This window comes from Stigmatopora argus, chromosome 7, assembly GCF_051989625.1.
Source record: "Stigmatopora argus isolate UIUO_Sarg chromosome 7, RoL_Sarg_1.0, whole genome shotgun sequence".
Classification (NCBI taxonomy): Eukaryota; Metazoa; Chordata; class Actinopteri; order Syngnathiformes; family Syngnathidae; genus Stigmatopora; species Stigmatopora argus.
The window spans coordinates 8,073,033-8,098,574 of NC_135393.1; the positions used below are offsets into that span (position 1 = coordinate 8,073,033).

The 25,542-nt window shown below is 39.3% G+C and overlaps 1 protein-coding gene across 1 annotated transcript; it reads right to left on the reverse strand.

Moving 5' to 3' along the window:
- On the reverse strand, positions 1-23,001 carry usp53b (ubiquitin specific peptidase 53b). Its single transcript, XM_077606170.1, has 17 exons — positions 22,747-23,001; positions 17,673-17,854; positions 16,824-16,990; positions 15,332-15,424; positions 15,109-15,243; positions 14,816-14,929; positions 13,669-13,751; positions 12,378-12,483; positions 11,648-11,794; positions 11,203-11,352; positions 10,952-11,120; positions 8,172-8,294; positions 6,097-6,796; positions 4,837-4,898; positions 3,488-3,566; positions 1,582-2,363; positions 1-566 (listed from the first exon to the last, which is right to left on the reverse strand). Exons 2-17 carry the CDS (start codon positions 17,755-17,757, stop codon positions 490-492), a joined length of 3,072 nt encoding a protein of 1,023 aa, XP_077462296.1. The 5' UTR covers positions 17,758-17,854; positions 22,747-23,001; the 3' UTR covers positions 1-489.
- Positions 23,002-25,542: the final 2,541 nt, after the last annotated feature.

Consider the following 25,542-nt stretch of genomic DNA (forward strand, 5'->3'; position numbering starts at 1 on the left):
GAAAAACTGAAATATACTCAATTCATGGTCTTCAATAAGACTCTTAAGTACAGTCCTATTTTTTTTAATTATTTTATATTATTGAACTCATTGTCTACCATTGACATCAATGGATTTACAATTAATTTAAACCAGGAGTGAATGCTCATTTTGTTAATCCATCTGTTCAGGGTAAATCTATGAATGATGCTAAGAAAGTGTACTATATCCCAACAATTGTTGTTGTGCTACGTTAGCATAGGGAAAGGGCAATATACCCGACACATCAAAAAGAAGATATAATCAGGTTCAACATTCAAACAGTCATACTCCAACTTTCCAACATTATAGCAGCACAATATTACTCCCTGTAAGTGTTACAGCACGGTGTCCCGATGCTTTTGTCCACATAGTGTACTCCCACCTCTGTTATCTCTTAGGCATCCATTTTCAATCTCATTTGACCGCATAGTTAATGCATGTAAACAAATTAAAAAGAAAAAAATAGATTCACAAAAAGCCTCGTTCATCCAAGCCTTTGGCTGTCACTGGGTTCCATTTTGCAGTGGGCTTAATGCTTGTATTGCCTGGAAAAAAAATCAAGGAAAGTATGTAAACACTCAAAGTCATTGCAGGACCACAGTGATACCTTGAAGTTATAAAAAGTTATATTGATGTCTCTGTCTACTCATGTTTCACCAACATTCCGTCATTGTACTAAAGACTTCCACTAAAACACAAAAAGGACTATAGTGGTGCCTTGTATTATGAGTTTATTTCCTTCCGACCTCTTTTCTAACTCATAACGCACATTTTATTTTGATTGTAATTCATTTCTCTTCCATTTGCTATGTCAAAAAATAGAGCAATCTCTAATATTTTACTAAATAAAAATGTAAAATGATGACATCATTAAGAATGTGTCGCCATCGTATTTCCCAGTCAAACAACCAATGTCTCTCCAGCATCAGTGTGTCAGTTCCTTGCAGAGGATAAGGAATATATGACTAAATAAAGGACTTTTCCCACAAGTTTGCACTCCTGATTCAAAATATAATGAATTGCCTCAATGACTACCATTCAAAGGATTGGAGTCCCCCAGACAATTTTGTGTGTTCCATGAAAAGTCACACTTTTATTTATATAATGCAAAATGAATAGAGAATAGGCGGCCCGGCGGGTGAGTGTTTAATGCGTCGGCTTCACGGTGGGTGGACATGGGTTCAAATCCACGTTCGGACCTATCTGTGGCGAGTTTTCATGTTCTCCCCGGGCCTGTGTGGGGTTTCTCCGGGTACTCCAGTTTTCTCACACATTCCAAAGACATGCATGCTAGGCTGATTGGACACTCTAAATTGCCCCTAGGTATGAGTTTGAGCGTGAATGGTTGTTTGTCTCCTTGTGGCCTGCGATTGGCTGGCCAGCAATTCAGGGTGTCCCCCACCTCTGACCCGAAGTCAGCTGGAATACGCAAAAAATTGGGGTGAAATCTCTTTCGATTACATAATAGCTCAACTGACAGACCAATAACTATGTTGGATCATCTGTGTCACTTCAATTTCAAAGAACCATTGGACGATGCTAGTGTGAAAAATAACTTACTTGATTCGGGTTTTGCTTTTGACACGTCTTGCGTGTCGGTAGATAGCGTGTGCGCGGGGTCCGAGCGCTCAGGAGGGCCCGCGGCTCGCAGCACAGTGGCCGACAGCAGCAGAGGCCTCTGATTGTGGTACTTGAGACGGTACGTTTCTGTCATGCAGTTGTCCACGTTAAAATATGTGGTAAGAGAAACCTCCTGAGTCGGGGGAGCCTGTTCCGTGCGGCACCCCGTCGCCAGCTTGTCATCGCTCTCGCACGATGACGGCGTGCTCCTCTCCGGATCTGAGCCCGACTTGGAACTGGCGTCCGAGAAGGTCCGCAGGCCAGAGATATCGGGCTTCCGGTGGCAAGCACTGACCTGGAAGGGCTCTTGAAGCGTCCTGGGCCGGAACGCGGCGTCGCTGGTTTCGCCGTGATGGGGCGGCAGCCGCTGGCCCAGTCGATGGTGAGGCGAGCCCGGTGAACCCGGCTGACGCTGAGATTCCGCCGAGGCGTTACCCGGGGGTTGTCGGTAGGCCAGGGGGACACGAGGACACTGCGGTCCGGGGACGGGGGCATCGGCTGACCGGTAAGCGTCTCTGTCCTCGGGCTCGGAAAGGGCGAGGTCATCGGAGCTGTTCCACTCGGAGCTGCTGGTCTTGCTGACGTGCCTCGGGGCCGCACAATCCCCTGCGTGGCCTCGACCGCTTGTCAGCTCCTGCTGCTCGCTCTGCCTGTTATCTGCAGCCACGCACTCTCGCTCGCAAGTCTTTCTGCAAGTACTGGACGTGTACTTGCATTTGCGCCTGCACCACAGTCACAAACAATGACATCATAGTAGCACTTGGAAGAAAATGTCGTGAGAATCCACAAAAACAACTTTGGCCTAGCTCTCTTCTAAGAAAAAAAAAGTTTACAGCAGTGTTTCCCAAACTTCACCAATTGAACTTCAAAATTGATATGGAAATCTATCTCATTTCAATATATATATAGTGTATATATATATATATATAGTATGTATTTAGGTAAGGTTTATGATTGTACCAAACATATCCAGAGGTAAATTTGTCGCAACCAGAGAGCAGAGCCAGCATTATGCCGTCTTTTTTCCGTAGGTCAAGGTTGAGGGACGGACCACATGAAATATCACTTTGGTTGTTGGTTTTAACTTGTCCTCTCCCAAAAAGATTTAAAAAAATTAATTTCACTTTTAAAAGAAAAAATAATGGTGAACAAAGCTTCATTGTTTTCAATTAGTTTATTTCTAAAGTTAGTTTTACAGTGGTTTTAATATATATGCGTGCATTTTACCGCATTGTTGGTCTTTTATGTCAGTTTTCAGTGATTGATACTCATTTTTTAAAAAATAATATCATTAGTATTGTAACCCTTAAGAAGCCTAAAAAGCTGTTTTTACAAAATAGTTTCATGCAAATTTAGCTGTCAGGCTCTTTAACAAAACAAATGGCGAGTGAAATGAGTGTTAAGACCTACCTTATGTATACATGTACATCTATGTGTATGTATGTATATATATATTTATATATATGTATGTATATGTATGTATGCGTATATGTATATATATATATTTCAGCAACACGCTTATTTATTTATATATTTATTCATGTATTTATTTATTTATATATTTATTCATGTATTTATTTATTTATTAACTTACTTATTACCTATCAATTTATGTCTAAAATACCTTTCCTGTATCTGCATTCTCACCCTCTTGCTACTGTGACAATGAAATTTCCCGAATACAGGATGAATAAAGTTCTACAATCCAATCCAATCCAAATTTACTGTTAGATTTAGGTAATCTCCTTCACAGTTTGAAATTATTTCAGATCAAATGTGAAATGTGTTTAATAATCAAAAACCTACACAGACATGGTTTTTGAGAGTGTAATTTGCTTAAACACACCTTGAACCTGGACTGCATTTAAGATTTAAATGTGAAACCTGGTCATGGTTCTTTCCCTGAGGTTTTGCCTGATGTTTACCTGAAACAAAGGGAAAAAGAGAAGCAAAATGAGACTTATGTTAGAGCCTCCCCCGAGGCTTACATGGCATATCTAACATACATTTTCAATCGTATGCTTATTTCAGGGGTTGCCAAGTCCGGTCCTCGAGGGCCCAAATCCAGTCTGTTTTCCATGTCTCCCTCCACCAACACACCTGAATCAAATAATCAGGATTGGTATGAAGCTTCTGGACAGCTTGCTGATGAGTTTATCATTTGATTCAGGTGTGGTAGAGGAGGGAGATATGGAAAACAGACTGGATAAGGGCTCTCGATGCCCGGACTTGGCCACCCCTGTCTTATTTGTTATTTGGGTATTTTGAGGGTTGTCACACAACAAATGGAACAACGCCAAGGCAGCCCTGTATTCACGTTTGCACCTAACAATGGCACGATGTAATTGTTGTATCCCAGAAGGGATAATGAGGGTGGTCTTTACAAAATGTCATATTATAGTCCATTTTATGTGCCCGTAAAGATTTGCAGACACAAGATGGCAGTATCAGCAAGGTGCCAATCTTGGGCAAGCTTGCCCAACTCTGGTTCTTGAGGTCCCCTATCCAGTCTGTTTTCAGATGTTTCCCTCCACCAACACACCTGAATCAAATGATCAGGATCGTTATTAAGTAGTAATTATTTATCTGGACAGCTTGCTTAATCATTTGATTCAGGCGGGGTGGAGGAGGGAGATATGGAAAACAGACTGGATAGGGGCCCTCGAGGACCCTAGTTGGGCACCCCGGATTGAGGGCATAGAGCTAGAAGCAAGCATCAGGAGCAGGTGGGGAATTGCTATCCCTTTTAAAAATAGGTGTGTCAGTCCAGTACCCCCGTCGCCCCAACCCCACCTTTTACCCTGCAGAGATCTCTGACAGGATAAAAGCTGTTGCTCTGCATCACGGTGTAGCAACGGGAAATATATTTGTGATGGTGCCAAAGGCCTCGTCCAGCTGTGCTCTCTGCATGAGTGCTGTGGGATTATCATCAGATTAAAGGCTGCTGGGTGAGGAGGTTAGGGAAAGACAGTCCAATATGAGAGGCCAACCTCGGATGTTTGATGCATTTACATTAACTCACTGCCATTAGAAATAAAAGATAAAGCCTCAGCCTTTGTTTTTTTGTTGCAGATTATCATCTAAGAAATCCTTCAGACTACAGGACTCAAATACTCCTGTCAGAACGCACATGCACATGTGCATGATGCCAGGAAAAGATCAGAAGGTCTTGGAAAAAAAATACTCAGAACATACCATTGTGTGACGGCGAGGACGCTATACTTGATTTTGCATCGCCAGCCTTTGAGTGCATCTGGCTATAAGATAAAAATAAAAATCATAATTAATCTTAACATGTTTACAAGAGGATGATATGACAAAAGTACAAAAAAATGTACATTCACCCTTGCGGGGACAGTGGTCACTTCACGTCAAACGTCAGCACGTGTCACAGAGTATGTGTTTTGGTAGTTAGTAAAAGATGGAAATTACTTTTAGAAATGCGAATTGTCATTAAAGGCAGCCAAAAAGTTATATACAGTTACAAGAGAATAAAAAAAATCCCAGAGCAATTTGAATTTATCTTCCTCTTTTTGATTTATTAAATTTTGTTAGAATTGATTTTTTGAAGTTTAAAATTTTTGTGGTAATAAAACAAGGGGGAAAAAATTAAAAGTTAATGGGTGTTCAATAAAACAATCAGAGCTTGATTTGGACGTCAGGCGCAAACTTCACACACATTGCTACTTTTGAATGACATCGTATCTCTGTCATCATAAAGTGAAAAAAAGCAATGCTATTTCTGGCCTGAGCTGAGATCAAGCACTCTTCTAAAAACAAGATTACAGTGATATACAAAAATAAAACTGTGCTCTGCATTCAGTGAAAACTTTGGGGGGTGGCTGCTGTGAATCTATTGAATACAAAACATTCCCAACAAGCTCTTAGATAGTTACCAAACACACTTTAAAGATCGGATATAGAATGATTCTTTTGAAGCTTTTCAGTGCGAGCTTGTAAGACAACCTCAGTTAAGTTTAAAAAAAATGAATCAACAATGTAAAAATTGCTTTTAAAGATTTTTTTCCATTAGTTGTTACTTAGCAGACTTTCGAAATCGTGAACCTGAATCATTAGTGCCACTAAAATCTCAAACCCTTGTCATATGACACCAAAATAACTCAAAACAATATATGGATTACGAGATATGAACAAATGCGTGAATCGTAACCCAATCAAAATAAGAAAATATTTTGGCACGTGTAAAAGTACTATAACGTTTTGACAATTGTGACAATTATTCAATTATTCTTTACTGAATAATAACTATTCTTATTTGTAATTTTTCAATTTTTTTGGTGCCTGTGCAAGCAAAATTAGTACCAAAATACAACAAACAGCATTATGTTTGAAAAGTATTCGCGCTACCAGTGAATTACATCGTAAAGAAACTTGTAGGTTGTACGATAGGTTTGCCGCAGTAGATGGGAAGTGACTTCGAATAGTGCGACTTACTTTTGGAACTGGGTTTCCGTTGACCTCTGTTCTTTGACGGCAGAGCCGTCGACCCCTGGCGAGTCGGGATTGGTGGATCCGCTGCTGAGCCGGTCACTACTCTCGTATCCCGATTCGGTCCTCTGGATGGTCCAGGTGTCGCTCCTTAGCAGCGTTTTGGCGGCGCCCGTCAGCCTGCCGCCCCTCTGCTGGGTGGCCCTGCTGTCCGACTCCACCGAGCTGTGGCTCTCCGTCTCGTGACGCTGCTCGTCTTCGTAAATGGTCATCAAACACTTCTTCTTGCGATCTTCCCGGCTTCGCCCGTGGTCGCGTTCGCGACTTTGCTCGGCCTGCGCCCGTTCGTTCTTGGCTCGTCGAGGGCTGTCGTGTTGCTGTTGACGACGTTGCTCCAGTTCATTAAGAACGGTGTCCACGTTGAGCACCTCGCGAACTGGTCTCCAGGCGGATTTGATTTTAGTTCGGCTTCCTCCATTCCCGCTGTTTTCCCACTGATCCTGGGAGCCGTCCTCATCGGAACGACTGGGTGACAGATGGTTCTTCCTTGCGTACCCGCTTGCTTGCGTGGGTCGGAATTGCCCACGTGCTTCCTGAGATGCTCTGCTCGAATGGGTCGCTAACTTCTCATTACGGGGATAGCTTTTGCATTTTTGCTCCCTTGGCCCGTTCTCAGGAGGAGACGAAGGTCTTGTGTGGGTCATTTCTACAGCGTAAAAACAATATTTAAAATTTGTACTTGTCAGTCAGTGTGCAGTATTGTGGAACATGATCAATAAAGCACTAAACATTTTTTTAAATCTTTTCCTCTTTATAAGTCGTATACATATTCAAATAACTAGGGCTTGGCTTAAGGCGCAATACAAACCAATACAATCCAATACGGTAAAGGTATAGTTCAATACAATATCTGTATATTTATATATACATATGTATGCGTGTGTGTATATATATATATATATATACATTCATTGAGGGTGCGCCTTATAATGCGGTGCGCCTTATAGTCGTGAAAATACGGTATATATATATTTCAGCAACACGCTTATGTATTTATTATTTATGTATTTATTTATTAACTTATTTATTACCTATTTATTTATGTCTAAAATGTCTTTTTCTGTGTCTGTATTCTCACCCTCTTGCTACTGTGACAATGAAATTTCCCAAATACGGGATGAATAAAGTTATCTAATCCAATCTAATCTAAAAATACGCAATGCAAAATACTGGACAATGCTTATAAACCTTTTTATGTTTATAGATGAATGAAAAACAGAAAACAATGTTTAAATAATTGCTTTTATTTCCTGCTACGGCAAACAATTTTCTGGAATTATAACAAGCTAGGTGTAGTCATATAGTGTCTGCAGTGTCAATGGTTGAGCCTTGCTTCAAATGAGAATGCACATGACTTTAACCTTCACAAGGTAAGATGGCCTATGTGAATACATTTTACATGCATGACTGTATTTTTCTATAGGATATTACCCTTACATATTAGAATGCGAACGTTGGATAGCGATATTTATATATTGTGTCACTTCATATCACATTACATAATAAACAACAATCAATCGACTCACTTTAAACACGCTGTTTCACAAATGGAATTCAGTGTTGATAATGTTGAGCGGGGGAGACTTAATATAACATAAACAAATTTAAATGAACTTGGATTACGATGCAGACACACTCAAAAATAAGTTTAATCTAATCTTACACTAAACTTAATTCTAATTTTGTTTTACATTTTTATACCTTTCTTCTCTCGTATCTCGAGATAATTATTTGCTCGAAATTTTACACGTATCTCGAATTGCTCGTATGTCGAGGTACCACTGTACATACTAAATTGAACAAAAATGAATTGATTAATTAATCTATTTGAAATCGACAATATGTCACAATGTCATGAATCTATTGATTTAAATCCAAATCATGGATAAGGAAACTATACAAAGCTGCATTGTATTACTAAAATTGGCACAAATACTGCCAAAAAAATCTTAACAGCTAGCTTTTATTTGTTTTATTTTATTTTGTAGTTGACATCAAACCGAAAAGAATGCACACGGTACCTTTGAGTTGGGACGCATCTATTCTTGTGTGCCCTCTGTCTTTTTTTGTGGCTTCACTGACCCTCTGAAAATTCTCCATAAAAGCTTCCTCGAATCTGTTTGGACTGCCGAGGGGATTTTTCGCTGAAAAAAGAAATGTTATTACGTTAATATACTGGATATACTGTCCCCTCGATGACAATATGTGTTGATGACACCAGAACTTACAAATGCATAATGACATATAGGACAGAGAGCACAATACATGTAGTATTTATCATGAGATCAGTTGTTATGAAAAATATGTCCTTAACTCAAGGCCAGAAATAAGTCAAACTGGTTAAATTAAATGGAATGACAGGGGGGGAAGATTAAAATAGTGCAAATGCCATTTCCTGGCCCATTAGGTCACTTTGTGGTTCCTCAAAATGACCTAGTAAAATAATGGCAAATATCGTTGGTGTTTACCCATTTATCAATTTTTTCGTGCTTGTCTATATTGGGGAGATGAAAATTTGAATGCTTGTTTGATTTTTATTGTTGAATTCACTGCTATTTTAATTTCATTAAATACCCATCTAGCCAGGGTAGATCCTGGCTAGACTGGTCATCCGACAATTGTAGTGCATCAATAGACAAACTGTGGCATTCAGATTCACCCCTCTATTATAGACATTTCAATTTCTCCAACATCCAATTAGAGCATTGAGGGAATCACAGAACAAATCCGTCCTCGCAAAGGGAGGACATGCAAACCCCAAAAAGGATGTCTAAACCCAGATTCAAACAACTAACCTTAGAATGGTGAGGTCCGATGTGATAATTTGACCACTATGTCACCCATCATTACACATTATTATCACAACAAAGTTTTTTACGTTCATAATCTGTCCTTTGAAGTATCCACCGAAACAAATCAGTGTAACCAATGTGCATATATCGAGTGAACAGTATTTCAATGCCTAAAGTCACATCATGGAAAAATTGCGAAAACAAAGTGAGTCACAAAATGAGCCTAAAGCCTGTTCTTCCATTGTAATTCATCACTAAATTATTAGCAACGCACACTACAACACACTCACCTTCCTTTGTACTATGCACACTGATTGCATAATGCAGGAGCCTCATTAGGAGAGTAAAAAATGCAAGAGCATCATTATCTCTGTTAAATGTACTGACACTTTCAGCAACGTGCCTGTGGTGTTTTGTTTTTTTTATCTCCCATGTGAAGCATGAACAACAACAATTATATAAACTAAGGATACTTCAGGTGCTTCATTTGTACCCCTCCCATTTAATTCCAGAGCATGACGCAAACTCTTACCACAATAATAAACCAATGGTAAATAGAAAATTAAAATGACAAACAAGTCAAAACCGAGAATTATCCTCTTTCCAAAAGCAGTATATTTGCTACAGTTCTAATGTTTGATTTTATTAGATGATTAGATTAGATTAGATCAGATTATTTTAGATGAGATAACTTTACTCATCCCGTATTTTGGAAATTTCACTGTCACAGTAGCAAGAGGGTGAGATACAGACACAGGAAAAGACATTTTAGACATAAATAAATAGGTAATAAATAAGAAAATAAATAAATAAGCGTGTTGCATTATATATATATATATATATATATATATATATATATATATATATATATATATATATATATATATATATATATATACCCATATACATATATATATATATATAAAGATATATATATCTATATATATATACCCATATACATATATAGATACATACACCTATTGTTACAATAAGCATATTTCCAAAAACACAGCACATATATCATAAAATAAAAAGAAGCGCACGACTTACACACACTCTCGCTAAAACAGGACTTCAGTCCCATGCCAGTCAAAGCATCCGGGCAGCACACTAAAGCAAAACAATCCATCGGAACTGGCGCGACTCCATCGTCAAACAAAGGGAGCGATGAAATAAAGCGTGGCCAAACATGTGAAATGTCCATTCAGCGAGCTAAGGAGAGTGAGAGCGCATGAGTAGTACGCTGCGGGGCCACAGGAGCAGGGATTAGGCAGGAAGGCGTGGGCGATAATCTGCGTGCAACAGAGGCATCATCCTCGTGTCAAACTAGCACACACGCACGCACACACACACACATTCTTTCACCCAATTCCTGTGCACGGCAAGAACTCACATTTGTTCCCTTTGAATTTTATTACAATAAGAAATTTTACAGCGATGCTTTCAAATCATTATTTGGCTTTATTTTGATGGGGAATTATCCCTGCCACCTGCTGTCATGGGTAATTTCCTGTTGATTTTAGGTCTCTTCCTATTAGTTTTGGGGGAAATCCAAGTCACTACTTCTTGTTTTTGAGTCCCTTCCTCTCAATTTGATGGCCAAATCCAGGTCACTTCCATTTTATTTGAGGGCAAATCCAGGTCACTTCCTATTATTTTGCAGCATTTATGGGTCACTTCCTATTATTTTGCAGCATTTATGTGTCACTTCCTATTATTTTGCAGCATTTTATGGGTCACTTCATGTTTATTTGGGGGGAAATCCAGGTCGCATCTTTGCTGGTTTTGGGGGATTTCCAAATAATTTTTCGGTTGGTTACGAATGAGATTTTTTTTTAAATGCCGTTGGATTTTTTGTTTGTTTGTTTCTATTTAACAAGATTCTTTCCGGTAGTACGCAAGTAATAAAGCGATTATCTGTCCCTTAAACTAGAAAATTCCCACAATTATTTGAAACGTGCTAAAATAATTCCACAATACTTTACGGAGTTTGTTAGTAACATCCTTACCTGGTGTCTCTCCGTTGACTTGGCTTTTATACCGAGGACACATAGTGGTCTGCCGTGGCGCATCCTCGTTAGAAACTGGCGTCCCCTCGGGATTAGTGTAAAAAAGTAGAAGTGGTTGATAATGTCCCCTGACACATTTGGTAGTCACATCTTTCCATTTGGAGCCAATCTGAGAATGAAAATGCTCAGCGTTCAAACCAACAAACTCAGTCAGTGACAATGGGCAGATGACACACTGTGGAAAACCTCACCTCTTTTACGGTGGCATCATCAAAAAACATCCATTTGGAAGATTTGGTGTGATAAGCAAAGGCTGAGTAGTGTTTGCTGGAGAAACAAATCATTCCCACCAGATGGAGCTCACTCCGTTTGGCATTGTCGTCAGTGACACGGTTGAAAAGCTAAACCAAGACAAAGATATCGATTTATTTGAGGCTAACTTTGGGCAAGATTACACACTGGACTGGTTGCCAGCCAATCACATTAATAATAATAATTCTCAGACATTTCTATAGACAATAGAGAGATTCCTATATAGATTTTGACATGTGGGATGGAGGTAGTACCCACAAAAAAAACAAAGAAAAACACATTCTGGAAGAATATTTGATAAATTGCTAAGAAAGGATGCTAAGATTATTATTTAGTTTGTAGTATTCCACATTAATACTAATCTCTTTCGTCAGATTTACTCACTCCACACAAATTCAAACGGGGACCGAGTGAGCGGATGACATCGTCCGTCAGATCGGATTGCTCTGCATCCCATACGAATCCGATGGTGACAATCTCAGGACAGTTCATCAGCACGCGACGGATCTTGATACTTTGACCGCAGTCTCGCTGTAAAAAGATTGTCACAATAAGAAGGAAACGAGGAATTTGAAGACCCAAAAAATCTCCAAAAACAAAAGGATACCGTCTTCAAACTGTGTTTTTAACTGTGAGAATCTTCTTTACATTATGAATTCCTCCAAAATATAATAAGAGTGTCCACAATGATTCAACATCTTGTGGTAGATAATTAGCATATTTTAACACAGATGGTGCAATGTGGGAGCTTATCTTAACACTTGTAATACGATGTCAACTTTACATCAGGAGACACATTAATAAAACCAATATTTCTTACAAGAATAGCAGTTTATAAAACAACAGCACCACTAAAACATGGAAGACAGTTCCAGCAGCAGTAAATACAGATGAGAGGGAAAACAGAGGCTAAGCCCTTCCTGCTATTTATATCCTAAAACCAGTCTGGCACGGTTTCCTTTCTTCAAGAGCACAGAGAACAACATGTTCTCTTAAAAGTTGACTCTATCTTGGCGTGAAATCTTGAAATGTGGAGGTGCAAATGAATAAGTGGTGCAATTTGGTTCCAAATGAAATGGTAATAAAAAGATCATGAAAGCATTAAATGACGTACGGGGCAGTTGCGCAAGTCGCCTGTGTTGTTGGCCGCCTGCAGTAATTCTCCAAACATGTCCGACCTGAGACGTTCAGTCCTTGCCATCATGCGGTCCACCTGTTGGCTGTGCATAGACATACAATGCAAATTACAACCGTGATCTTTCAATAGTTTTAAAGGAGCTGTGAAATACCGTATTGGCCCAAATATAAGACGATCCTGATTATAAGATGACCCCCCTCTTTTTCAAGACTCAAGTCTGAAACAAATGAATATAACAATAGATTTGAGAGAAAAAGGATATTATTTTGCCTCATTTAAATCGTGCAAAACTGTCTATCACATCTTAATATCTGAACATTTAAATATGTAAACTAAACTGCAATCAAATTTGTAAATGAATCGCTTCTGGATTTTGAAATATAAATTAACCAATTTACTGTGATAAAACACCAAAATTATAATAACTGCATTAACCGTGAAAGTGTTCAGCTTTGCCTTTAAAGATATCTGGCGCCATCTAGCGTTCTAAAAACGGTATAATGTCTAGACCCCGAATTTAAGACGACCGACACTTTTTCAGTCAAGGCAAAAAAACACCGTCTTATATTCAGGCCAATTCGGTACTACAGCAAGTGGCTTTAAAATCATAGCAAACCATATTTTTGACACAAATCCATCCAAAAACTTTCATTAGGTCATAATTAGTCTTTCCTTTCTTAGCTGCATTTGCCCTGACCTCTAAACAGAAGTCATAACTAGCATGAGCTGTAGATTTCTGCAGTCTGCATGCATGCAATCTAAATGCTTTATTCTTCTAATTTGGCTCAATAATAGTTAAGAAGTCACAAGCAGAATTATGGGACAATGGGTGGACTTTCCATGATGAATTGTTTTCCAATGAATAAGTGAGAAGTAGAAAAGAGACCGAGATTTCACTGCCCAATTCGTGTTCTACATGACAAATTTAACTAGTGCAGTCAATTTTTATTATTTGACATGGTGACAATTTCTTAGGACCTTTAACCATATCCCAAAAAAAAATGAGTTTTTACTCTCTTTTTGGACAAAAAAAATGTAAGCAAGAAATCCTTTTTAGTGTTCATGGTTACGACAGATCCTCAGAGAAGTAGTAATTCATCAATTTAATTGTTTAGGTTAAGCATGTGATTCCAATGGAGGGACGGGGAGTTGTTTTTAAAATATCTGGATAGTCGCCACTGCTCAGATAAGAAACGTAGGGACACACCCAATAGATATCATTTAATATCATGACCAAGCTGTTTTTAAGGTTTAGTCAAGTACCCACCATAGAGAAGTGGTCGAGACGTAGTGTACCAACTCTGTGAAAGGGTGGGGGTCTGACGACGCACCACAACAGCGACACACAAACTGCAATACAAAAAAAGCACGGATACGTAATTTCATTAATAAATTTAGAGCTGGGGTAGTAGACCGCAATCTACGGGTAGATCGCCAAGGAACTATTGTCAAGGGACTATTGGTAGATCGCACCACAATAACATTCTGCTCTTTCCCCTCTGTCGATTTCCTTAGCTAGGCCCTTATGAATTTGGCAGTAAGCTTTAGCGTGAATCAAGAGTGGATTTTCACCCCCGTTCCAAGCCGCTCCCATACATTTTGATGGATTCTAATGTGAGGTATATCGTTATATAATTGCTGGGCTTTGTCAGTGGCCTGTAAAAAAACTAGACCGTGGAAGGTTAACTCATTGAAAAGTAGATTTTGGAACAAAAAAGTCTGAACACCCCTGCAGTAAGTCACGTGTGATACCTTTGAACACCCCTGCAGTAAGTCACGTGTGATACCTTTCCACAAATGTGGTATGTTAGCAGTATAACCAGAGGATTGCAGTCAGGTGCTTCTCCTTTCAGCACAACCCCTGTTGGTTAAAGTGTCTGTGGAACAAAAAGCCCTCCAGGACCCCTTGGCCCACCCGTGAATTCTAATCCTAAGCATAAAGTAGATCGCGGGAGGTTGGCTCATTGAAAAGTAGATCTTGGAGCCAAGAAGTGTGAGTCCCCCTGATTTAGAGCAAAATGTAGAGGCCCTGTAGAAAACCAGGGTACTCGGACGTTTCGTCGAAAGACGTTTGGTCCCCGGACGTTTGGTCCCCGGACGTTTGGTCGACCGGACGTTTGGTAGAACTGACAGGCCGTCGACCGGACGTTTGGTCGCCGGGTTCGCTCCCTCTTATGAGAGGGAGAGAGACAGAGAGTTTACTGTTGAAAGCGAGCAACCAGGTAATCTCTCGCTCTCAAAATTATAATCATGAGCGAGAGAGTGAGTTTGTATATGAGCGAACCTGGCGACCAAACGTCCGGTCGACGGCCCGTCCTTTCTACCAAACGTCCAGTCGACCAAACGTCCGGGCACCAAACGTCTTTCGACGAAACGTCCGGTCACGGAAAACCAGTGTTGACGAATCTACGTACCTGCTCGTAAAGCATCATGGCAAATTTCTGATGTGTGATGCAGGATTTGGAGCAGCAAGAGTCGTTGGCCGTGTCTGAGACAATGTGCAGATGAATTCGTTCCAGGATGTTCTCCTAAAACGACAAATGAGTGCAAACATGGTTTATTCTAGCTGATCGGATTTTAATGACACTCAGTAATTTCTACTGATGAATAATAATGCCTAAAGAATTAAAAGATGAACTGAGCAGTGTACTGTCTGCAGTATATGACTTTAGAATAGGAACCAAAGATTAGATAGACGTCATCATACAAAGCACTCAGCAGCGTCGTCCATAAGGCCGAGTTGAAAGCGTTGCTCGTCTTTGAAAGTTTCAGCAAGGGCGTTACGCAGACTGTCCGAGGGAAGCACGCGCTCACGGCTCTGTTGGAACTGACTGAATATGTTCTTCAACACCATAGAAGAAATGAATTCGCTCATTTAGGATACTTTTTGGAAAACACCTCAAAACATGAAGAAACAAACTGTGGCAAACCTTCAATGCACAGAAGATGCAGGAATCACCCAGACAAAAGTGCCCTGAAAGATGCCTGAGACTTCTCCTGAAAATGTCCAGCTGCCAAAGCACCTGGAAAGATTAGAGAACGTCATACAGCATTTTGAACCCTGTATGACTAAACAAATTATACTTGACATGAATTTTTGTGCAATATGATATTTTCCCCCGGATAAAAACTGACGTATCATCTAAATATGATACAAAATTAAGACAAATTACATTTGAAAATGTGGAGATTTTTTTGTTCTGAGGGAATATTCATCAAATTGGAAGAATTTTGCTGGTTTTTTTTTAGTATTTAGTTGTTTGGGCTTTAAAAGGTTATATACATACTTCAACTATCCTTTATAATGGTGGTAGTATTTCAATTGAATGTTCAAGCACTTCATTCATCTTTTTAAAATAATTGTGTTCATAGCAATTGCATTAGATAACTGCCCCTGTTAAACTTTCATTTAAAAAGATTTTTACTGAATAAAATTATTATTTTTTCTGTGTTCATGCAAAAACAATAAGCTAAAGAGATGATTCCATTTTGTTGTATTCATATATTTGTATTGTAAGTTGTTTTTTACTATTTGACGCTAACACACCTTTAACCCTAAAGTAGGGCAAATGATCCCAAATATTAGCGATAAGTAACATATATAATAAAAAAAATATTAATCATTATTTAATTTATTTTGGATTATTTTATTAATGCATTCATTTTCCGTTGCACAAGATCACAGGAGGTGCTGGAGCCTAGCTGAGTTTTGGCACTAGGCGCGGAATATCCTGAATTGGTTTCCACCCAATAGCAGGACACACACTGACATGGACAACCAATCAGGCTCACACTCATACCCTAGGTCACATGTGTCAAAGTGGCGGCCCGGGGGCCAAATCTGGCCCGCCGCATCATTTTGTGGGGCCCGGGAAAGTAAATCATGAGTGCTGACTTTTTGTTTTAAGATCAAATTAAAATGAAGAGTAATTGTAATTTTTTAATCATTTTTTTCTGTGTTTTTAGTTCAAAAATAATTTTGTAAAATCTAAAAACATATTTTAAAAAGCTAAAATAAAAAATGTTTTAGATCTATAAAAAACTGAATATTCTTTTAATCCAGTTTAATCCAGTTCTTTTAATCCATTTATAAAAATAAAAAAAATCTAAATATTATATCTAAAATGGTCCGGCCCACGTGAAATCAAGTTGACGTTAAGGCGGCCCGCGAACCAACCCGAGTCTGACACCTTTGCCATAGGTACTTAGAGTACTGGGATGTGGGAGGAAAACGGAGTACCCGTAGAAAACCCACACCCACACAGAAAGATGTGATTGAACCCTCAATCTCAGAACCGTGAGGCGGACGCGCCAATCTCTCAACTACTGTGCTATCCAAATTAATGGAATGAAAATGAATACAAACCGAAATACACTCTATTTATGACTAAGTAGCAAATTAGCCGAATAACGAGAGTTTACCTGAACTGCGCTGTTCAAGAAGCAGCTATTCTGTCCGGGCTCGTTCAATAGGCCTTTGGTGAGCGCTAGAGACAACATGCTGCCAGGCTGGTAGGACTTTTTCAGGCCACCTCCTCCTCCAGGCTTCTTAAACATCTTCACCCATGCCATGGAGTTACCCCTTGCAGCTAAGGAAGGAACGGGAACCAAGCGGGGACACCCATTTAATCTATGCCCGACTCCAGCATCGTTTTCAAAACTACTGTAACTATTACATGATTTAGTCTGAAGACTAATTATTATTATTGTTATTATTATATAAATCGCATGCATTGTATTGCTAACCTTTGTTAAATCAAAAATGTTTGATAGGTGAGAGTCAATCAGCCACCCTACAGTCACCATGATAATTCTTCTTTTAAATTGGAATATCTTGAATTATTTGACATCATTTTAAAACCTAAAAATTGAATACTTTATAGCAACGAAAGAAATGATGCCCAAATATGTATGACTGTGTCAGCACTCCTGATCACTACAAGATTCATGAGGTTTTTCCTCTTCATTATATTTGCCTCATTAGCCTCAGGATATGAACAATTCAACAACCTAATATCTTTTCATTTTCTTAAAAACCCGTGCTGCGACCCACTACGATGCAGAATGTAATTTTGCCCAATATTGTCAATATATTCCATGTTGTATAAGGCAGCGTCCATGCTAGACTCAGAAGGATTATTATTGTCGTCGCTGCATGGCACCGTAAGTCGAACAGGATATAAATTCATGTTGGACACAGTTTATTTTATGACATCACTAATCCAAATGACGGAATTGGACGAATGCCACGTGAATCATCATGACCTCTACCTTCTCCCGACTGTGGGGGGGACTTGCTGCCGTTGGACATGATGGGATGTGGGAGCTGGTTGGTCTTTGGCTCCATCCATCTCATCACCACGCTCTGACCAGACACTCGCTGAAAAGCATTCTTTGCCTCAGCCACAGGGCATCTTCACACACACGCCGCTAGGCATTGAAAGGCGTCTGGTCTGAAAGGTAGAACAAATGTTTGGATTGTATGTGCAAGACATACAGACTTTTTGGGGGGCTGTGTGACCACAATGCTATAATATGTTTTCCTAAAATCGCTCAAAAAAAATATATTTTTTAGTTTTCTTGTGTAATGTACAGTTGTGGTCAAAAGTTTACATACACTTGTAAAGAACATAATGTCATGGCTCTCTTGAGTTTCCAGTTATTTCTACAACTCAGATTTTTCTCTGATAGAGTGATTGGAACAGATACTTCTTTGTCACAAAAAACATTCATGAAGTTTGGTTCTTTTATGACTTTATTATGGGTGAACAGAAAAAAGTGATCAAATCTGCTGGGTTAAAAATATACATACAGCCGCGCTAATATTTGGTAACATGTGCCTTGGCCATTTTCACTTCAATTAGGCGCTTTTGGTAGCCATCCACAAGCTTCTGGTTGAATCTTTGACATACGGCAACACGGATGAGCAATTTTGGTGACTTAGGAAGTTGTGTCAGTGAAATGAGCATACCTGTCAACCTCTGCCGATAACTGCCCTTATAAATGATTATGATTCCCCTTACAAACCCCCAAAAAACCTTACAAACACCGTACGAGTCGTACGGTGTTTGTAAGGTTTTTTGGCATGGCCTCTTAACTTCTTTATGAGTGACTACAGCTGGTGACTTCTCTGAGGCCATTTAAATAAACCCCATTGAGAACTTGTGGACAATGCTGAAGAAACAAGTCCATGTCAGAAAGCCATCAAATTTAACTGAACTGCCTCAATTCTGTCATGAGGAGTGGTCAAAGATTCCACCAGAAGCTTGTGGCTGGCTACCAAAAGCGCCTAATTGAAGTGAAAATGGCCAAGGGACATGTTACCAAATATTAGCGCGGCTGTAGGTATATTTTTAACCCAGCAGATTTGATCACTTTTTTCTGTTCATCCATAATAAAGTCATAAAAGAACCAAACTTCATGAATGTTTTTTGTGACAAAGAAGTATCTGTTCCAATCACTCTATCAGAGAAAAATCAGAGTTGTAGAAATAACTGGAAACTCAAGAGAGCCATGACATTATGTTCTTCACAAGTGTATGTAAACTTTTGACCACAACTGTATGTTCCGTATAATTAGAAGTTTCCTTGCTAGCAACACTATAAAAAAGCCTTGTCCCAGTTGTACCTCAAATCTCGTCTGCACGCGGCTCCTAACCAAAATGAATGCGGGTCTTTGCTTCTTATCATATTTTTTATATACTGTGGCTTTTTGCCTTGTTTTATGTTTCTCTTATTTTTATTCTCTCTTAAAACACAGGCAAATTCATCAGGGCCCATTAAAAATAAATAATAGATGATATTTTGAAAATTATTTGGCAGATTGGATTTATTAATGCTGCTTCTGACGTAAGGTATGGCTCTTTGACTTTCACAGTTTAAAAATGTTGGCTCTTCGTGTCTAACTTGTTTGCCACCCCTGCTCCAGACCATTTGGAGACTCAAGACTAGATTGTAACAGAACACTTCAATTCACAAATTAGATTTAGGGCATAAAATTGAATAAATAAATCACACCCCCATGGCAAGAGGGTGCGCCTATATTTAGTAATTAGGTGAGCATTACTGTACAGTCCAGTGAACTAATGGCAAAATAGTTAATCTGATATTTTTTAAATCAAAGGCAAAAAATATAGATAAAGTTGAAACCAGATTAAAATACAGGATAAAAAAATACATTTTTATTTCAATGTAGCTCATGTTAACTAGGGGTGATGTATAATTATATTGAATTAGATGTCATCAACTTCCTTCCTACCAAAAAGGTTATTATATTCCAAGTTTAAACTTTTAAACAACACACAAACCTAAAATGTTATAATGGATTTTTTGGACACTTTATGCACAATTGTGATGCTATCACCGCTACAATTGTGAGGATGAGCGGTACAGAAAAAGAATGAATAAAAGGCTACTACAAACACCACAAAGAGATGACTTCAATGTTATTAGAAAATGTATCCACCAGTAAAAACACAAATCAATGGGTGAAAATATATAACTAAATTATAATTGCTTGGGTAAATATATTTAGTTGAACTTGAAAAATTGCATCAAAACGTCAGGCTATCAAATTGGCTTCCCTTGTGCTTTTGTCTGCTTTAATTTTGTCTGCATGCTGTGCAAATAACTCACATTTTATTTTTCACTATTTGATTAATTTAATGGAAGTAATTACATTTGAGAAAGGAGCTGAAACAATTACACTATTTTAACATTTTCAACAAGGCAATCTAAACTCCAAGTCAACTGGTAAAGTTACAAAGTTTGTTTTTTGCAAACAATTTGTGAATGACAATTAGCACAATATTCTACAAGGTTGTTTAACTTTTCAGATTTATTCCGAGGAACTAATGTCTACTTCGTCTCTCTGTATTCTGGGCATTCTCTGGAAAATCCCTTTTGGTTGGTTTTGATGGCAATGTTTTTTAGCATGGTGGTACTTTGCAGTAGTGCACAATGGTACTGCTTCACTTTTGGGGTTGATTCGAGAATTTCTGTCATTTGCCGAGTTGCTGACACACCATTTGTATTGAAGCCCATTAGACTTAGTCAAATGCACTTTGGTATAAAATACCTGTGGCGTAAAAGTTATGAAATATGAAGTAACTTTGCCAGATGGTCACAAATTTATGGATAGTTTATAATATCTTCCTCTAGATTTCCAGATTGAGTGTTTTTGTGTATTCTGTCCTAAAGCCAGTGGCGGGCCGTCAGGGCCTTCAAGGCCTTCTCTGCTGGCCTGAGAAATATCTGAATCATATATTATATTTTGTCCATCAATACTTATTAAATAATTCCAAATTGGCTGTTAGCTTCCTGGTCTGGTTGCACTGCTTCCAGATGTGTGTTTTCATATTGAAGCATTTAACCAATCACATTTCAGCCATTATTTGTTGCCAGGGTCAGAAATCTGCCTCAAGGCCTTCACAATCAGTTCTGCGGGCTCTGCCGCTTTAAACAAGCGTCGATAAGACTGTTGCTTTGGTTGCTGGATTTTACCCCATTTTCGGGCAATGTTTGCCGGTACGCCATTGACGTTCATCGCTGTCTTTTCCCGGGAAAATCACCCCCCGGCCTGGTTGTAATGTCTGAAAAGCTCCAGTATTTGTATTTAATCATTAAATGCTGCTAGCAAATGGATTTTACCCGTTGAAGGCGCTACGAGAAAATGCACGGACCGCCACTGCCTAAAGCTAATCCATACAACAAGTACTACAACAAGTGGTAGTACAGAGGCAGGTAACATTCACTTGCAGGTCATATTAAGGTTTTGTTGCATTTGAGGTATGAGAAATATGAAGACACACACAATCATAAACAAGTTGGTAAAATTCCTCTGGGACAAGCAAAACTGAGAATTACAAGAAGAGAGCAATTGATAGCGCAGGTTTTCCCAACAAAGTGACTAGTGACGGTTTCCAACAAGATCAGAAATAGTAAACATGACTGAAATTCAAATGCATTTCATTGAAATGAACATTTTTAAATATATCATTCATCTAAAATCAGCCAACATGACTGAAATTCAAATGCATTTCATTGAAATGAACATTTTTAAATATATCATTCATCTAAAATCAGCCATTGAGTCAGTCAGTGGTGGCATACGATCTGGTGGGGAAGAGCACATTTAAAAATTTTAACAAGCTTTGCACTGGAACATTAATCTTTTATTGCCATAATGAATTTTCACTTTGATGGAATGAGGAAGGGGAGCTCCCATCAATAATAATAGAGAGCTCTTCTATTCCAAATGACACTTTTGACTTATAGTGCTCTGGGGAGGAATAAATGCAAAAATAAATAAATAATAATAATCAATTAAAAGATGAAAAAAATACATGTACATATAACAATTCAAAATGGAATCCTCTATTTTACTCATTGGCTGCTATTGACGACGGGAGAGGACCAATCTATTTTTGCCAGCCTTAAAATGGATTGGCAATAAATGGCAATGAAACCGGAACTTTTGCAGACAGTTATATTGGACGTCTATCGTTGTCAATGCAATGATTTTTTTTTTGAATGATAAAACAAATAAACTTTAGGGTGTAACCAGTGTCAGTTTCTATTCATATTAATTTGTAATCCTATTAATTCTGATGAAATACTGTAATATAATATGATTAATTTAAAGAAATATATGTAGGTATAATTTAAACCTTATTTAGGCCACAATGAAATATTAATATTGTGGCCTACATGACCCAAAATGTGGTATCCACATTGTTTATGCGGTTAAGTTATATTTTATTTTTTAATTACCAAAAATAGTCACTTAACTTCTAAAGATATATAATGTATTCAAGTCTATTAAAAACAAATGCTAAAATATAACAGCAAAATAAAATATATCTTCAATTTTGTCAACTAGGACATGAACCCCAAAAAACAAAATGAGATTTGACACGATTTGAACTTTGTCAGGCAAATTGATGTCATAATTAACAAGCTGGTTCCACTCATTGTTGTCCCTGCGCGTCCTTAAAATTAATATTCACGATGCTCGTTATGTGCGTCCATAATTACAGTGATCGTTGGGGGCAAACACCAAAAAATGACAGCCCCCCATACCCACACATGTTTTTGCACCATGCATTATGTGACACCATGTGATTCCTTTAAAGAAAAAGAAAGGGGTGGAGGGGGTACACAAGAGTGACATAACAACCCCCCTTTCCCTTCTCCCTGCTGTATTTACATTGAAAATAACCTGCGCAACGACCATATTTGAGCTGAAAACAATCCATCTTGCAGCCGCATGTCAAAACAAAACAAACCTTGGCAACATACCGCAACTTACATGACAGCCTTCCGAAATAAGACTCGTGCTGACTTACCTTTTAAGTAAAACGGCAATGCAGGACTCCAAGAAGGGACACCAGAAGAGAAATCCAAGGGCTTATTTTTCTCTTTTTTTGCGCTATATCCTGGCGAAATCGAGACTAGTAGTGTGAGGAGCGCTTACTGCAGATTCGTGCAGCGCTATCTGTCATAGTGCACCATTGGCAATCCCTCCGACACGCAGGGCTGCAGCCTCAACCCTCTGCTTGGTGCCTGGGACACTTTAATTTGGCTCAAAATGACCCCCTCCCATCCCCTTTTTCTCCCCCACCTCTGTGTGAGTGAGTGATAAACGAGGCCAGTGATGCTTTGTGGCCAGAGTGTCCGACGCGGATTAGTGATGTTTGGAGACTTGGGAGGTCAAACTCCGCCCCTAGTGTAGCCTCAAGTGCACTGCCGCTATGCGTGCACTATTCCTTGTGTGCGTGTGTATGTATGTGTGTGTGTGTGTGTGTGTGTGTGTGTGTGTGTGTGTGTGTGTGTGTGTGTGTTTGTGTTTGTGTGTCTGTGTGTGTTTGTGTGTCTGTGTGTGTGTTTGTGTGTCTATGTGTGTGCGTGTTTGTGTGTCTGTGTCTGTGTTTGTTTGTGTGTCTGTGTGTGTGTGTGTTTGTGTTTGTGTGTCTGTGTGTGTTTGTGTGTCTGTGTGTGTGTGTTTGTGTGTCTATGTGTGTGCGTGTTTGTGTGTCTGTGTGTGTGTTTGTTTGTGTGTCTGTGTCTGCTTGTGTGTGTTTGTGTGTGTGTGTTTTTGTGTGTTTTTGTGTGTTTGTGTGTCTGTGTGTGTGATAGAGTTTGTGTGTCTGTGTGTGGGTGTGGGTGTGTTTGTGTGTCTGTGTGTGGGTGTGTGTGTTTGTGTGTCTCTGTCTATGTGTGTGTGGGTGTGTGTGTGGATGTTTGTGTGTCTGTGTGTGTCTGTGTGTGAGTGTGTGTGGGTGTATGTGTGTGTATGTGTGTGGGTGTGTGGGTGTATGTGTGTGTGTTTGTGTGTGGATGTGAGTGTGTGTGTGTTTATGTTTGTGTGTGGGTGTGTGTGTGTGTGTGTTTGTGTGTGTGTATTTGTGTTTGTGTGTGGGTGAGTGTGTGTAGGTGTGAGTGTGTGGGTGTGTATTTGTGTTTGTTTGTGGGTGAGTGTGTGAGTGTGTGTGTGTTTGTGTTTGTGTGTGGGTTTGAGTGTGTGTTTGCGTGTGGGTGTGAGTGTGTGTGTGTGTGGGTGTGTTTGCTTGTGTGTGTGTGTTTGTGTGTGGGTGTGAGTGAGTGTGTGTGGGGGGGGGGTGTTTGTGTGTGTGTGTGGGCGTGTGTGTGCGTGAGTGGGTGTGTGCAGGGGGAGGAGGAAGGTCAGACTTGCAACTTGTCATGATGATGATGAGAGAAGACATCACATGACTGCGCCCGTTTCATAATCATGCAGCAGTGAGGGGACGAAGCCCTCTTCTCCACATGCCTGTGCTTTGTGAAGGCTCAAATGCCAGGTAACGTGATGCTATATTTAGAATATTGCAAGTCAAATAGCACGTGTGCCTCCATTAACTCATTGGCTGAAGGGGGAAATTGTAGTCGAGGGGTGTGCAGACTTTTTTTTAAATGGCTTCCATTGAGAGAGGGAAAATTGTAGTCCAGGGTTGTGCAAACTTTTTTTTTAAATGGCTGCCATTGAGAGAGGGAAAATTGTAGTCCAGGGGGGTTCAAACTTTATTTTTAAATGGCTGCCATTAAGAGAGGGAAATTGTAGTCCAGGGGTCTGCAAACTTTTTTTATGTACAGACCCGATTTGAGAAAAATCTAACAACACAAGAGATCATTTGAAATCTTTCCTCTTTCATTTGTTAGAGGATCGGAATCATTTTTAAAAAAAAGTTTAAAAAAATGTCAACGGCTGTGAATGAATTAATGACTACAAGGAACAAAATAATCCAGCTTTATAAGGACAGTGACACTTATCGGGTTTTCTAAAGGGATGACATCCAATCATCCTTCCGGGGCAAAGTTAATTACTAGTAAAAGGTCCGACTCATTTGAAAGGAAAGGGTTGCAGAAAATTACCATTCTTTCAACCGCTGCTAGCCCTCCCACTTCAAGTGAATGTGGGAGGAAACCGGATTACCTGGAGAAAACCTACGCAAGCCCAGGGAGAACATGTAAACTCCACTTAGGTGGACCGACCTGGATTTGAACCCAAGTCCCCAACTGTGAGGCCGACGCGCCAACCACTCACCCGCCGGGCCCCCACTCTGGTTTATTGTTACCGTTTTGTTTTTCTTTTACATGTTTTGAATTAAAAGTATATGTTATGCATGTACATATTCATACCACTACAAACCACCTGTAGAAAATTTAGCTCCTCCCAAACAAAAACTTGCCCTTCTGTCTTCTGCTTCCTTGACACGATGCGTATTTTGACAAGGTTGACGACAATATATTCTGGCCTTTGGGAGTATTTGAGAACGAGCAAAAAAAACGCAAATAGGTGCGTTTTAACCCTGAAAGGAAAGAAAAATGGCAATTGGTAAAACTTATAAACAGTGTTACTGTATTGTAATGTCTATTTCATACAATAGCTCTTATTGTAGTGAACAATAAAATTAGAGCAAGCTAGCATCCAAAATGGAATGGCAAGGCCAGATGGAAGGTCCTTGCGGCCATTCAAACCCAGGTCAGGAAAAACTTATAACAAAAAAACATGCGTGTTATTGCATCACTACTCTGCCCAATGGCTGAGGTCAAACACAGGCCATTGTGTTCGTGTGGATTTGATGTTTACACAAACACGATTCTAATTGCAAAATACTGCTCAAGTG